The sequence below is a fragment of the Felis catus genome, chromosome D1 (genome assembly GCF_018350175.1).
Source record: "Felis catus isolate Fca126 chromosome D1, F.catus_Fca126_mat1.0, whole genome shotgun sequence".
In the NCBI taxonomy this organism is placed as follows: Eukaryota; Metazoa; Chordata; class Mammalia; order Carnivora; family Felidae; genus Felis; species Felis catus.
In genome coordinates, this window is record NC_058377.1 from 20,095,837 (window position 1) to 20,112,185 (window position 16,349).

The 16,349-nt window shown below is 42.9% G+C and overlaps 1 protein-coding gene across 1 annotated transcript; it reads left to right on the forward strand.

The window, feature by feature from the left end:
• The first annotated feature begins 14,848 nt into the window (after positions 1-14,848).
• LOC101087169 (COP9 signalosome complex subunit 9-like) lies at positions 14,849-15,034 on the forward strand. Its single transcript, XM_045038114.1, has one exon. It carries the CDS (start codon positions 14,849-14,851, stop codon positions 15,032-15,034), a length of 186 nt encoding a protein of 61 aa, XP_044894049.1.
• The last annotated feature ends 1,315 nt before the right edge of the window (positions 15,035-16,349 follow it).

Consider the following 16,349-nt stretch of genomic DNA (forward strand, 5'->3'; position numbering starts at 1 on the left):
AAGTCACTGAATGCTTCCTGCAAATGCATCTTCAAATAATGCCCTTACCCCCAGAAATTAGGATGTGAACTCCCACGAGAACACATTCAAGCTATCCAAATCACAGTATTCCTCAGGTAAGGACCATCCAGTTTGCTCATTCAGGACAATGTCAGTCTAGAGGGTCAAAACCTTTCATTTCTCAGGGCACGTGGGTGGCTCAGCCGGTTGAGCGTCCAACTTCGGCTCAGGTCATGAACTAATGGTCCACTCTCTTAGTGCAGAGCCTGCTTGGGATTCTCTCTCTCTCTCTCTCTCTCTCTCTGCCCCTCCCCCACTCGTGCTTTTTATTTCTCTGTCTCAAAATAAATAAATAAACTTTAAAAAAGACTCTCATCCCCCCAAAATAAATAAAGAATAAATAAAACTAAATTTTAAAAACGTTCATTTCTCTTTCAAAGTTTTCTGTGCTGCCCTTAACATCTTGATTTGAAACATGCTTCATAAAGCGATAGAAAGAAAGACCTGGAGTTTGAAATACTTAATCCTCTAAAAGATATATAGTGAAGTGAGAATATCCCCACCATTTTCCTCATCAAGTCCCCAAAAAGTAACCAAACGTATTACCGGAGAAAAAGCAATAAGCTAATCAAAATGCCTTTTAAATCTCCCTTTCTTCCATTCGAAACCATCCAAATTCTATTCGCAGATTTAAAATTTGGTACCTATTGATACAATGTACTTCAAACAAGAACACCAGACTAGCATGCATAGCTTTGAAAATTAGGGGGCATAAAATGCTACCGTTATGAACTGCGAATTTCTGATGCTAGAGGTTGTAAAACCTTTTCAAACTCTATTAGGAGGCATAGAGATGAGTTGGTAAACATTTCCCAAGAGGACTTTGTGCATGGAACTAAATAGTTGGTATATTTTTGTTAAAATGGTGGATCGGCTATATTTGTTTGGGAATACTGTTCTCGAAGACGAATTGATTTTTGCTCTTCCGACTTTCGTTGATAATGCAATCAAGTTAGTGGACCAGAAGAAATAGAAAGTGCAAATGTTTGCACTACAAGAGGATAGCATTGAAGTGGTTTTAACAATGACCAAGATGGTAGTTAATCTTAAAAGGAAACAGCAGAAAAACTATTGGAGAGGTTGTGTTTTTTTTTTTAATGTTTATTTATTTTGAGAGAGAGAGAAAGAGCAAGCCCATGCATGGGGGGAGGGACAGAGAGAGAGAGGAGGAGGGGAGAGAGAGAATCCCAAGCTGACGGTGCAGAGCCGGATGCGGGGCTTGATCTCAGAAACCATGAGATCGTGACCTGAACCAAAATAAAGAGCCTAACCGGCTGAGACACCCAGGTGTCCCTGAGAGGTTTTCTTGAATAAACAGAAAATAAGAAAAGTCATTCTATGTATAACCTAAAACCTGGGAGCCAAAGAAGAAAATGCTGATAAAATTAACTGTATTAACTTTACACAATTCTGCATGCCAAAAATTATCAAAAGCAAAGGAAAATGACAAACAACAAAACGGATAGAAAGTATTTGTGACTCATAGCCCAGACACAGGGATAATTTGTTATATATAAAAAGTTCCTACAGATCAATAAGGAAAAAGGCCAAGAGAACAATTTAAAAATCGGCAAAAGATACGAAGAAACAGTTCACAAAAAAAGAATATATAAATGGTTATTAAACATTTTATTTTTTTAATGTTTATTTATTTTTGAGAGAGAGAGAGAGAGAGAGAGAGAGCACGAGTGGGGGAGGGGTAGAGAGAGAGGGAGACACAGAATCTGAAGCAGGCTCCAGGCTCTGAGCTGTCGGCACAGAGCCTGATGCAGGGCTCGAACTCACAAACCACGAGATCGTGACCTGAGCTGAAGTCAGTCACCCAACTGACTGAGCCACCCACGCACCTGTGGCTATTAAACATTTTAAAGAGGCTAATCGTAATGCTGAAAAGAAGCCTAATGAAAGATCAGCTACACTGAGACAGCATCATTAATATATGGAATTAAGAAATTAAAAAATCTAATTGCCCACTCCTGTTGGCAAAACTGTGGGGGAAATAATCAGTCTCACACTTTGATGCAATTCCTACATGCCCTTTGGCACCTTTTGAATGGGAATCATATGAATGTGGTGTTATTAAAAACTCAATCGTGTTCAAATTAAAACCTAAAGGAAAAAGGAATTCTTTTACTTCAACCCCAAAATGTCCAAATCAGAATTCACTACATTACATTATGATTTTAGCCCTTTTCCCTAAGTTACTGAACTCAAATTAGTATAAAGTTGTGTTTCACAGACATTTGCCTATAAAGGACATTAAAGTCTTATTCCTTAGTAAAGGTCCTCCAATGCTTTTTCCTATATTTATGATTTTCAAAAAGTTGATCGCACACCCCACTCTCATCCAGAAATTAGGGATAATACCTACGTAATCACTTAAAGAAAGGTCTTTGAAGAATACTTTTTGACTTTTTCAATGATGGTGATATGGACATTTCTCGTATTTACATTATACGTCACGTGCTTTGTGCTGCTTTCTGACTTGAAGATCTCACCTCTTTTGTTTTTACATACAAAGACATGGAGCACCCCTTCGGTAGAGTCATGAACTCAAGATCACTCGGCTCTGTATGTCACGACATGCACTCAGATTTCTCTGACCCCAGCGTCCATAGTCTGTTCATTTCAACCACATTATCTTCGTGAAATAAACAAGTAAAGCTATCACAGATGCTGTTTATTTCTCATCTGGAGGAAAACCTAAAACGATAGCCCTTGATTTAAGACACCCATCTTCCCAGTCCTCCTTGGAGGATTTATAAATTCATACCATTACCTTCGATACCTAGAATCTCAAATACCAGAAAGGATATTTCAAGGTTTTAACTTTGGAATATGAATACACACACACACACACACACACACACACACACACACACACACACACACACATTTTGCATCATCACTTCAAGGTGAACATTGCCAATGGTAAACAGAAAAGGGCTTGGAGGTTACAATCTGGCTCCGTCATCGCTGCATGCTAGCTCTATGAGCTTGGAATTTTATTTAACCCCTCTAAGCCCTACTTCATAGGACAGCTTGGGGGAGTGATTCAGAGAATGTATACACCCTCAACATAGCCAATGTTTTAGGTCAATGATACCTCAATTTTTAAAAGGTAATATATGTAAAGCATTTTGCTCGGTGCCTGGCATACAGCTAGATCTCAGTAAGTAAACCTATGACCACTGCTCATGCTGTTGGTGATGGTGATATCAGGGATAGTGGAGACTGATGGTGGCCTGACCGATACAAGCAAGACCACAGGATCGATTCTGGAACCCTGGGACTACTATTGACATGGGTGATTAACAAATCCAACATCGTATCGTTATATAAAAGGAGTTATATAATCCCAGAGTTTCTTGTCAACAACAAAAAGGAAGGTATTGGGAAGGAGACAGTGCCTAAATAGTACTCTCCTGCATACAAATGGGAACAAGTGGGGAATATCTATTTGGTTCTAGAAGACACCTTGAAGAAGATTTTAAGGAAAAAGGCAGCATCTGGGGCTCCTGGGGGGCTCAGTCCGTTCAACATCCAACTCTTGACTTTTGGCTCAGGTCATGATCCCAGGGTCATGGGACCGAGCCCTGCGTCAGGCTCCGTGCTGAGTGTGGAGCCTGCTTGGGACTCTCTCCTTCTCTCTCTCTCCCTCTGCCCCTCTCCCCCTCTCGTGCTCTCTAAAACAAAAATTTTTAAAAAAGATTTATGAAAAAAATTGAAGATGGCATGATCCAACTTTCCCCTGCCAGAGTTTAAAAACATTAAACTAGAAAATACTGTAAGATCAACACCAAGTCTGGTGGTGTTCTCTACCACAAGAGAACAATCTGGCAAAGAGCATTTATTGTCTACCAAGTATCCTACCTTTGCTAGGCTCTGTATGAGGTGGTTTGGAGAGATAGGGTAGTGAAGTACAGGAAACAAAGAAAAGTAGAAGGCTTACGTCTGTTTCAAATACACAGACACACACACACACACACACACACACACACACAATACATGTAACTCGAAACATGCAAAACAAACAAAACTAACCAAGAGCTTCTGTGTGTATTTTGCTTCATTAGGAAAACATCACTAAGATGATATAGGCTCAATTGTAATTAGAATAGAAAATAATAGTGAGAGACAGTAAGGCCAAAAACTCTGTGATTTGTTCAGTTTTCATCTGCAAACATTTATTGAACATATACCTTGGAAAAAGGTGGGTATGCATTTGGAGACGTTTTCTCATAGGTGTATATTTTGCTTCCACTTTTAAGCCAAGGATTTAATTTTATCTACCATGTCTTTAATATTTTCCACGGCACAGTGGACTTTCCCAAAATTGACACGAAAATACTTCTATGATTGATTACAGTATTATTTGACAGTTGCCAGGTAAAGTAATTGAGTCCTGGTTACCAGATCCCTCCCCATTGAATGAAAGGCAGGCAGCTCCTTAAGAAGGTGTGGTGATGCCGTATCCTTTTTTTTTTTTAATTTTTTTTAACGTTTATTTATTTTTGAGACAGAGAGAGACAGAGCATGAACGGGGGAGGGTCAGAGAAAGAGGGAGACACAGAATCTGAAACAGGCTCCAGGCTCTGAGTGGTCAGCACAGAGCCCGACACGGGGCTCGAACTCACGGACCGCGAGATCATGACCTGAGCCGAAGTCAGATGCTTAACCGACTGAGCCACCCAGACGCCCCTCTTTTTTTTTTTTTAATGCCATGTGGTTTGGTGGGGGGGGAAGAGATATGGACTGGTGAATTTGGGGAAGTCTCTTCAAACCGAACTAAAATAGAACCTCTGGGGTGCCTGGGTGGCTCAGTCGGTTAAGTGCCCGACTTCGGCTCAGGTCATAATCTCAGAGCTTGTGAGTTTGAGCCCCGCGTCGGGCTCTGTGCTGACAGCTCAGAGCTTGGAGTCTGCTTTGGTCTCTGTGTTTCCCTCTCTCTCTGCCCCTCCCCCACTCACGCTCCGTCTCTGTCTCTCAAAAATAAATAAGCATTTAAAAAAAAATTTTTAATAGAACCTCTGCTTTGCACGCTGAGGTCTTAGCCTCACCTAACTCAATTAGTAAAAATTGCTTTCATCTGTCTTTCTGGAAGGATCATCCTTCTCACCTCCCATCTACATAGGTAATTTCCATCCAAATCTACACCTAGATCATTCCCTTCTCCATCAGAAAACCACTCCTCCTTGGTATTGAATCACCATAGTATTGGCAGACGTGCCCCTCACTTTTGAAATAGGCTAAATATTATATTGACGCGGTTTATCTCTTTTCATTGCCATGTTCTGTCTTCCAACTAGATCATTTTTTATAGGCTATTCGGATAATTCCAAAGTCAAAAATTAGAAAAAGTTATGAATTGAAACATCTCCCCTTTCCCTCTCTTGGCCAATTCTCTTTGGAGCCCATTGCTGTTACTGCTTTCTAAGTATCCTTCCAGACATATTTTAAGCGTATACAGATTATATATGTGTACATACACACACATACGTATATATGAACAAACATATCTGTGAATAAATAAATGTATGGGTGAAATCTATATGTATATACATTCCTCACACAGACACACCCCGTCTCCCTCTTTTTATGCAAAGGGAGAAGGGTAGCCTCCTACATACTTTCTACACCTTGATTTTTTACTTAACTCGTTTTTGGTTGCACATGGTAACAGGCACGGATGTGCCACGGTTATTTAACCAGTTTCTTTCTATGAGATCCAGGATGATTTCTTAAGATATTTAGGATGTTTTCAATCTTGTGCTGTTACAAACAATGCTGCACTAAATACATGCAATAAATAACCATATACACATATTATTTTACACATGGGCATTCTTAGACGATGAATTGCTGGATTGAGTGTGTAATTGTTTTTTCAATTTTATTTATTTATTTATTTATTTTTTCAACGTTTATTTATTTTTGGGACAGAGAGAGACAGAGCATGAACGGGGGAGGGGCAGAGAGAGAGGGAGACACAGAATCGGAAACAGGCTCCAGGCTCCGAGCCATCAGCCCAGAGCCTGACGCGGGGCTCGAACTCACGGACCGCGAGATCGTGACCTGGCTGAAGTCGGACGCTTAACCGACTGCGCCACCCAGGCGCCCCACAATTTTATTTATTTTTGAGAGAGAGAGAGAGAGGGAGAGAGAGAGAGAGAAAGCATGCGTGGGGGAGGGGCAGAGAGAGAGGGAAAGAGAGAAAATCCCAAACAGGCTCCACACTGTGAACACGGAGCCCGATGTGGGGCTCGAACCCACAAACCGTGAGACCACGACCTGAGCCAAAGTCAGACGCTTAACCGACTGGGCCATTGAGGCGCCCCTCCAGTTTGTAATTTTGACTCTCTTTGCCAAACTGTACTCCATAAATGGAGTACCAATTTATATTCTCATCCGTGGCACATGAAAGAAGCCCAGGTGATTCACATGCAAATGATGTCAGGTACAAAACCCTGGTTTTTAGGTCACTTAACCCTTGAGAGCTTTAGTTATCCTACCCGCCAAGTGGGCACAATGCCACCTACCTCAGAGACCTATTGTAAGGACTATTTTGTGAGGAAAACTGGCAAAAGAGCTTTAAAAACTGTCCAGCAAGAGGAAAATGTTAATTACTATTAAGGGTAACAGCTTCTAGCCCTTAAACCATGATAGGCATTGTATTACACGCTTAAATGTATTCTCTCTATACTGCAAAGTGAGCATAATTGCTTTGGACTTCTATTTCAAGAAACTGAAGCTCAGAGACAGGACTTAGACTTAACAGGCCACACATCTGGTAAGGACAGAAGAGGGATGGAAACCCAGGTCTGCACGGGTTCAAAGACTGGGCTCTTTCCACTGGGCTTCACTTTGACTCATAATTTGTTTCCATTCAATTATTTATTTATTTATTTATTTATTTTCATCCAGTGTAATTGACATACAGTGTTCTGTCAATTTCAGGTATACAATATAATGATTGGGCATTTGACTTATAATTTAAGTAAATACAGTATTACTGCTTTAATTTTTATAAAATGTCATTTAAATCTATCAAACATAATGAAAGAGTGAGGGTCTCGTGCAAGACACAACCAGGGACCGTGAAGAATTGGTAGAATTTGGGGGGAAGGAGGTGAGGACACTGTTCCCATAGAGGAGAATAGCAAATACGAGTATTCAGAGCGAGAGGGTAGAACAAGTGTATTTTCGGGATCCTGAGACCATCATAACTGGAGTGGAGACTGGGAGCGGGATTTGGAACTGTGGTTTGGGCCTTATTAATGGGTACTTTGGAAGATAGTTCAGAAGACTTTATTCTTAATTTGGAGGGCGGTGGGGTGAGGGTAGTGGCCAGTAAAGATTTTCCGAAAAGAGCTGTAACTGTGGATGATAATGTGGTAGGACATTTTATGTCAAGTCTTCATGCATGAGGAGTTAGAGGAGAGACACTCAGAAGTGTGAAAAGTATCAATGTTTCCAGACAGGGGTCCATGCAGCCATTCAGTCAAAAAACAACCATCCGTTCATTCAACAGGTATTTATTAGGCCCTTTCTCTGGATGTCAGACATGGTAAGAGTAGCTCAGAAGATATAAATATAGGGGCGCCTGGGGGCTCAGTCGGTTAAGCCTCTGACTTCTGCTCAGGTCATGATCTCACGGGTTGGTGGGTTCAAGCCCCACATCAGGCTCCGTGCTGACAGTGTGGACAGCCTGCTTGGGATTCTCTCTCTCCTTCTCTGTCTCTGCCCCTCCCCTGCTGGCACATGTGCTCACTCTCGCTCTCGCTCTCGCAATAAATAAACAAACTTAAAAAAAAAAAAGAAAATATAACTATAAATACCACATGGTCTCTGCTATTCAGACTTTCAAACCTCATGATAATGGCACGATCTTAACTGCTAACAGTTTTCATCGCTCCTTCTAATCCTTTCTTCAGGAGCCAGAATGTTGATTCAAAAGTGCAAATCTGATTGGGGCGCCTGGGTGGCGCAGTCGGTTAAGCGTCCGACTTCAGCCAGGTCACGATCTCGCGGTCCATGAGTTCGAGCCCCGCGTCGGGCTCTGGGCTGATGGCTCGGAGCCGGGAGCCTGTTTCTGATTCTGCGTCTCCCTCTCTCTCTGCCCCTCTCCCATTCATGCTCTGTCTCTCTCTGTCCCAAAAAATAAATAAACGTTGAAAAAAAAATTTTTTTTTAAAAAGTGCAAATCTGATTATATTAGTCCGTAGTCCGCGCTTAAAATCCTTTGGTAGCATGTTTTGTTACCTTCCCCGCCAGCAACATGTGTTGCTGTAACCATCTCTCCAACCCTGGCTTTCACTCCTCGACAGGTCTCAGAACAAATCGCTTCCTCCCAGGGGTGCCTGGGGGGCTCAGTCGGTTAAGCCTCTGACTTCAGCCCAGGTCATGATCTCGCGGTCCCTGAGTTTGAGCCCCGTGTCGGGCTCTGTGCTGACAGCTCAGAGCTTGGAGCCCGTTTCAGATTTTGTGTCTCCCTCTCTCTCTCTGACCCTCCCCTGTTCATGCTCTGTCTCTCCCTGTCTCAAAAATAAATAAACGTTAAAAAAAAAAATTCTTTTTAAAAATAAAAAAAAAAATTGCTTCCTCCCAGAAGTCTTCCCGGATGCCCCCAGGGTGTGAGGGGTGCCCTGCCCCCCGTGTGCTACCACGCACTTCTGATATCATCATATTTTTCTCACTGTATCGCAACTGCCTCTTCAGTCATTTATCTCCTTCCCTGAACTGTAATGTGAATAACTAAATAAGCACATAGGTGAAAGCCACTCGGATAATCCAGCCGGAGAGACTCGACTTTACATGGGAAAGAAGCAAGTGTTTTCTGTTGTTCACAGAGTGGCACGAAGGCTAATCCTCCCTGGTCACCTCTCTGATTCAGTAGCAAATGGGGCCGAGATTGTAGGTGGCGGTGGAGTTGGAATGGCTGGTTAGCAGATAACAAGTCGAGGAGGAGGGTGGTTGCTATGACAACCTGTAAGCTTATCAAATACCACAAGCCCGTCGTGCCCTGAAAAACCCAGATTCGAATGGGTGTAAGATCTGCAGGTCCCAACTACCCGGCCCAAATAGTTTTTTGTGTTTTTGTGGTTTTTTTTTTTTAGAACCCTAGAATGCTAAGGCAGATAGAACTTTGGAGATTTTTTTTTTCCTTTTTGTACTCCTTGTTGCACAAATAAATTCCAGAGAAGGTCAGTGGTCTGTCCAGTCACACATAGCAAATTATTGGAAGAGCCGAGGTAGGAAAAAAAAGAGTCTTTCTACACCCCCTGAAGTGTTACCATTTCGTGATTCCCAAAGATGTTGGATTCTTTCACCGATACGTCAGTCACCGTGGGTTTGCACACTTTCTCAGTATGTTCAATTTTTCATATTACTCCCTCAAAACTTCACGCATCCATCCACTCATCCATTCACTCCTTCAACCAGTCGGTCTCGGGGAATGTTACTCCATATCTCATCCTCCTAAGCGGTACAGAAAATAGGAAACTCTCTAAAGCTGTGTTCTTTGGCCCTCATTTGATTTTGCTATGAAATGGGGGAAACTGGATTTTTTGCCTGGTACCAAAGTATCCCCCTACAGGTTACTTGCTGTTTACAAACAGGCAAGTGCAACTGTATGTGATGTGATCAGGCTGTCACCACGTCGACCCAGGGATCAGTCTGACCAGCCGTCACAATGGGACAACCAGACATGCATCGCAGGTGCCCTGTGATGATGCTAAATGATAAATAAATTTATGATCATTAAATACACCATCACCTACAAAATATTCCTGCCAAATATTTTAACCTGAGCCCAATCAGGTTAAAACCTTCCTGAAGCTACAGAAAGTACAGAGGATAGAAAACAAGCTACACTATACCATGTGGAAGCATTCAGAAATATCCAGGAGGTCCAACATTGTATGGACTGCTCCCCATTTCCTTCGGAAAAGGCAATGCCCTGAGGAAAATAAGAATAAAGTGAGAACTCAAGACTTAAGACACACGGTGCGCGGTCCTCGACTGGATGCTACTCTGAACATACCAACCATAAAAAAAAAATACTTGTAGAGAAATAGACACATTTGAATATAGACGAGGTATTCAAATATTAAGGAATTGTTGTTAATTTTGTTAGAGGTGATTATGGCATTGTGGTTATATAGGAAAATATCTTTTTAAATTTTTTTAATGTTTATTTTGAGAGAGAGAGAGAGAGAGGGAGAGAGACAGAGTGCGAGCAGGCTCCAGCCTCTGAGCTGTCAGCACAGAGCCCGATGCAGGGCTTGAACCCACGAACCGTGAGATCATCCCCTGAGCCAAAGTGGGAGGTTTAACTGACTGAGCCACCCAGGCCGCCCCTCCTTCTAATTTTTTTAAAGGTGTATTTTTAAGTAATTTAGGTGAAACATATTGTCTGAATATATTTTAAGAAAACTTCAGGGGTGGGGTAGAGATGAAATGAATATGACAATACGTTAATAACTGCTACATTTTCGGGGTGCCTGGGTGGCTCAGTCGGTTAAGCGCCCGACTTCAGCTCGGGTCACCATCTCACAGCTCGCCAAGAGTTCGAGCCCTGCGTTGGGCTTGCTGCTATCAGCGAGGAGCCCGCTTGGATCCTCTGGCCCTCCCTCTCTCTGCCCCTCCCCTGCTCATGCTCTCTCTCTCTCTCTCTCTCTCCCTCAAAAATAAATAAACATTAAAAAAAATAACTTAAATTTTAGTAATCAATACATGGAAGTTCCTTATACTATTTTGTGTATTTGTCAGAAATTTTCCATAATAAAAAGAAAAAGCAAAAATATTATTCAATCATTAAAAAAAAGGTCGGACGTGGTGTGTTAAGTCAGGGTACGCTCAGTACCCAGCGTCCAGAAGGCAGCCCAGGAAGAGACCAACAGCTTTCTAGGAGTCTGGAGAAGAAAGCGGTCTTGGCCTGGGGAGGGACTTGGTGAACGCAACAGAAAGGTGCATGGGCAGAAAGAACGGAGGGTCTGAGCAGAGCCTGGACAATTGTCAGTTTAAAGGCACACTCACCTCCACGCTTCTCCCACGTGGGCTGCAGGAGAGATGCTGGTGAGTCTGACACTCAAAGATGCCCGAGCCTCATTGCCTAATTTGATATTAAAAGTCCACTCACAGTTGGTCCAGAGAGTGAACCCAGAGCCTGACCTCCCATGGTGCACGGTGCACCGCGTGAGCTCCCAGCCGCCGCCGAATAATCAAAGCTAATTACAAACACAAAGGGACGCTCATTTGCAAAGAAATGACCCACAGCTACTTGTTGCACCGTCAGAGGTCAACTCAGTCCGACCCAATTAGTACTTTCCCCGAGAGATTCCTGACCTCCAAGCCCATCCATCCCAACAGCAGGCTCTAGCTGGAGCCAGCGTAAAGCCACCCAGAAGCCTTTGAAAGCCCGAGGAGTATGTTTTTCTCTCAAGCTCAATGTTGACCTTTTTTTTTTTTTTTAACCCGGCCCTTATCCCTTCAGAACAAATTCAGTGGGTCCACATCAAACAAAACAACAGCAGAATGGATGATGTTGCCATTTATCTGCTCTGACTAATGCAGTTCCTGATTTCCCTTCCAAATTAAATGCGTTTCGCTTAGTACATTTTCAACAGACGTTACTCATCTGCTCGATTAATGAGTTTGCGGTGAAAGCGTACTTTGGTAGCAATTTGAAACAAAAGCACCTTAACGTGCCTGAGGCTTTGCTTTTTCCTTGTCTCTCTATATCTTAGCCTCTCTTCCTCCCTCTCCCTCCCAAGGGCAAATGCATCACAGTAGTGAGGACGGGGAAGCTGGAATTGGCTGAGGGTTCTCTTCTGTGTCACTACACTACATTAGGAATAAAACCTTCCACTTAAACACTTAAATGAAAACATCGAGAAACTAATTTACTATTTGCAATCACATGATTTAAGCCGAAGCTGCCTTAATTTCCTTCCCATTTTGCTTCATATTCAATGTGAGCACACACTAGATTGGTCTATGAAAAGGCTGTCTTCGAATCACAACACTTAAGACCTCTTTCATTTTCTTTTTGATTAAATAATTGAAATTCCTGTCAGGGCCTGCACTTTACTGACGCACAGATTTGGTGTGTGAGGATAAAGACCACTTTTTGTCTGCTGCCTGGGTCTTAAAAGCCAGCGGGCTTTCCTTCACTGAGGGGCTGGACCCACGCTATTCACCCATTTCGCAGAAACGTTCTGGGCCCATTATGTGATTGTTCGAGACAAATTATGGAAAGCGTCTCCTCTCACTTAACCATCCCTATTCATCTGGAAGCTTCTGCTAGGCTGAAAAGAGCTGAGCTAACTTCATCCACTAGGAAATTTTAAAAAAAGAAAACCCACGGGCGCAGCTACACACAGACGCAAAGCACGCAAATATCAAAAAGAAATAAGTCACGGAAAACTTCATTCGCTTCAACTAAAGAAACCTGAGGCTATGTACATCCCGTGACGGGCTGTGGCAGGGGCCCAGCATGGCCACGGGCCTCCGGCATCCTTAAGGGTGCAGTAAGTGGATCATAAAGACGAAGTCACCCCCTCTTTGTTCCCATCATCTGACGAGCCGGTGACTGAACTGCACAGAAGCAGGTGTTTACGTGGCTCTACCCTTTGAAACTTGTCTCTGTCACACACACACGGCCTTCGGATGTGTGTCCGTGTTTAAATGCAAATCACGGGGCAGCTGGGTGGCTCAGTTGGTTGAGCGTCTGACTTTGGCTCAGGTCATGATCTCGGGGTTTGTGAATTCAAGCCCCATATCCTGCTCTCTGCTATCAGCACAGAGCCCGATGCGGATCCTCTCTCTCTGCCCTTCCCCTGCTCGTGTGTTCTCTCTCTAAAATAAAAAGATATTATTTATCTTAATAAATGCTTAATAAATAACACACATTCTCTCTTTTTTTAATTTTAATTTTTTTTTTTTTTTTTGAGAGAGAGAGAGAGAGCAAGCAGGGGAGGGGCAGAGAGAGAGGGAGTCACAGAATCCAAAGCGGGCTCCAGGCTCTGAACTGTCAGCACACAGCCTATCGTGGGGCTTGAACTCATGAAGCAGGCGATCGTGACCTGAGCTGAAGTCAGCTGCTTAACCAACTAAGCCACGCAGGTGCCCCCACACACATTCTCTTTTATAAGGCTGGTCATCAGATACACCTGGATGTTCAACACCCTAGCTGGGTGCCCTTGGGTATATTACCTGTGACCTCCAGGAGCCTCATGCTCATCTGTAAAATGGGGACATAAATAAATGGTCCCTCCTTCCTCTCAGGATGGTGGGGATCTTTAAATAAGACAGTGCCTGGGAAGTGGTTAGTGGGTCTAAGCAATCCTGTTATGTGCTTATATGTCTTTATATGTAAATCTACATATGATCGTGTTCACATTCCCCCAAATAGTGTACTTTCAGAGAATGAACAGTCATACCCACATTTTACCCATTAAAAACCAACCAAACAAAAACCTACATCTGAGTACAGAAGGAGAGCCATAGGTCATACACACATGCGCGCGCGCACACACACACGCACACACACACACACACACACACACACACACACAGTTGACCCTTAAACAATGGGGGCGCTAGGGGCACCAACCCCCACCCCATGCAGTCACAAATCCACGTATAACTTTTGACTCCCCCAGAACTTAACTACTAACAGCCTACTGTTGACTCAAAGCCTTATCAATAACATAAACAGTTGACTAACACATATTGTACACATCATATGTATTATATACTGTATTATAATAAAGTAAGCGAGAGGAAAAAAATTTAAGAAACTCATAAGGAAGAGAAAATACCTGGACAGTACGGCACTGTATTTACCGAAACAAATCTGCGTGTGGGTGAACCCGTGCACTTACAACCAGTGCTGTCGTGGGTAAGCTGTATAGCATATTTTTCTTTCTTTTTTTTTTAATTTTTTTTTCAACGTTTATTTATTTTTGGGACAGAGAGAGACAGAGCATGAACGGGGGAGGGGCAGAGAGAGAGGGAGACACAGAATCGGAAACAGGCTCCCGGCTCCGAGCCATCGGCCCAGAGCCCGACGCGGGGCTCGAACTCACGGACCGCGAGATCGTGACCTGGCTGAAGTCGGATGCTTAACCGACTGCGCCACCCAGGTGCCCCTCATATTTTTCTTTAAAAAAAAAAAAGATTACTTATTTTGGAGAGAGAGAGAGAGAGAACATGAGGGAGGTAGGAGCAGAGAGAGAAAGAGAGAGAGAATCTCAAGCAGACTTTGCACTCTCAGCACAGAGCTCAAACTCACAAACCGTGAGATCGTGACGGTTTCAAGTCAGACGCTTAATTGAAATCAAGTCAGACGCTTAATTAACTGAGCCATCCAGGCGCCCCTGTATGGTATAATTTTATTGCAGGAAAGGGCCTTAACGGGTATCTGGCCAACCTCCACCCAAAGTGGGCCTCCCACCTAAAACGTCGGGGACAGTTCAATGACTTCCCCAGAGGAAGCCTCAATTTACTTCTGGATAACCTCTAACTACTGATTCCTGTTCTGACCTCCGGAATCACATGGAAAACTCTGCTACAGAGAAGCTTTTCCAATATTAAACACAAACAATAACAACAACAACAACAAAGACAAACATTTTAAAAGCTCTACTGTTTGCTCTGAGTATTCTCTTACCCAGAACCTGCACAGCCCCTCATCACATAGGAGTTTTACACCCTCTTACAATTTTAGGGTTCTCAATTTTAAAGGGTACCTGCCTTGGAGGACGTGGGAGGCACCGGAAGCAATATGACTGCAGAGGTCGATGAGGTGTTCCCTGAGGGCGCTGGGCTCTACGCGGACCTGGAAGAGGCAGGAGGCAGCACCGGGCTCCTGATGAACTTGGCAGCCAGTGAAAAGGCAGTTTGTGCAGACTTTTTTGTTGTTGTTGTTAATGATTTTGAAGATCTCTTTGATGATGATGGTATCCAGTGAGGTATGGTCCAGTGATGCGTGTGGTCACAACTCTGTCACGTATTGGTGTGGTGGATCTCCTCAAAAGACAATTTCAGGGTGCTTGGGTGGCTCAGTCAGTTGAACATCCAACTTTGGCTTAGGTCATGATCTCACAGTTCAAGGGTTTGAGCCCTACATTGGGCTGTGTGCTGACAGCTCAGAGCCTGGAGCCTGCTTTGGATTCTGTGTTTCCCTCTCTCTCTGCCCCTCCCCTACTTGCGTGCTCTCTCTCTCTCTCTCTCTCTCTCTCTCTCTCTCTCTCTCTCTCTTTCCCTCTCTCTCAAAAAATAAACATTAAAAAATTTTTTTTAAATAAAGAACAATTTCAAATGGTTCTAAAGAACTTGTGGACATTACTTGAAATTAAGAGATGGTTAACCAAGAAAGAGAAGGATGCTTTTAACCCTCTGTGTGAGGCCCACTAGTCTCCGAATGTGACCAACTTTTGTCCTTCAATTAAAAAAAAAAAAAAAAATGATGGCATCATTTGCCGGATAAAAATAAGACAAACAAACAAATAAATAAAAATTAAAAAAAAATAAAGGGCGCCTGCCTCAACTACACATAAAAGTCCAAATGTGGTCTGATAATGTTGGGTAGATATACATATTGACTTTCATTCATTGATTAACTAATTAATCCAACATTTATTGCCAGCAGAAACTAAGCTAGTCACATAGATGGATATACATATTAAATACCTTAATAAATGCTATATATACAAGATTTCCTTTACAGGATGGTGACTATAGATAATGATATTGCACTGTACATTTGCAAGTTGCAAAGAGAGAGTAAATCCTTTTTTAAATTTTGTTAAGCTTTTAATTTTAACTCCAATATAGTTAACATACAGTGTTATATTAGTTTCAAGCATACAGTATAGTGATTCAACAATTCTATACATTACTCAGCGCTCATTAAGATACGTGTGCTTGGGGCGCCTGGGTGGCTCAGTCGGTTAAGCGTCCGACTTCGGCTCAGGTCAGGATCTCACAGTTGGTGAGTTCGAGCCCCGCGTCGGGCTCTGTGCTGACAGCTCGGAGCCTGGAGCCTGCTTCTGCTTCTGTGTCTCCCTTTCTCTCTGCCCCTTCCCTGCTCATGCTGTGTCTCTCTCTGTCTCAAAAATAAATAAACATTAAAATAAATAAATAAATAAAAAGAGCACCACCGGAACTTGTGGGCTTTCTAAAAAAAAAAAAAAAAAAAGAGATACGTGTGCTCACATGTCTTATTAAAAATAAGATTTATTGGGGCGCCTGGGTGGCGCAGTCGGTTAAGCGTCCGACTTCAG

Excerpts from the sequence above, each read along its gene's own strand:
- LOC101087169 (XM_045038114.1), top strand. The coding sequence starts at position 14,849 with ATGACTGCAGAGGTCGATGAGGTGTTCCCTGAGGGCGCTGGGCTCTAC.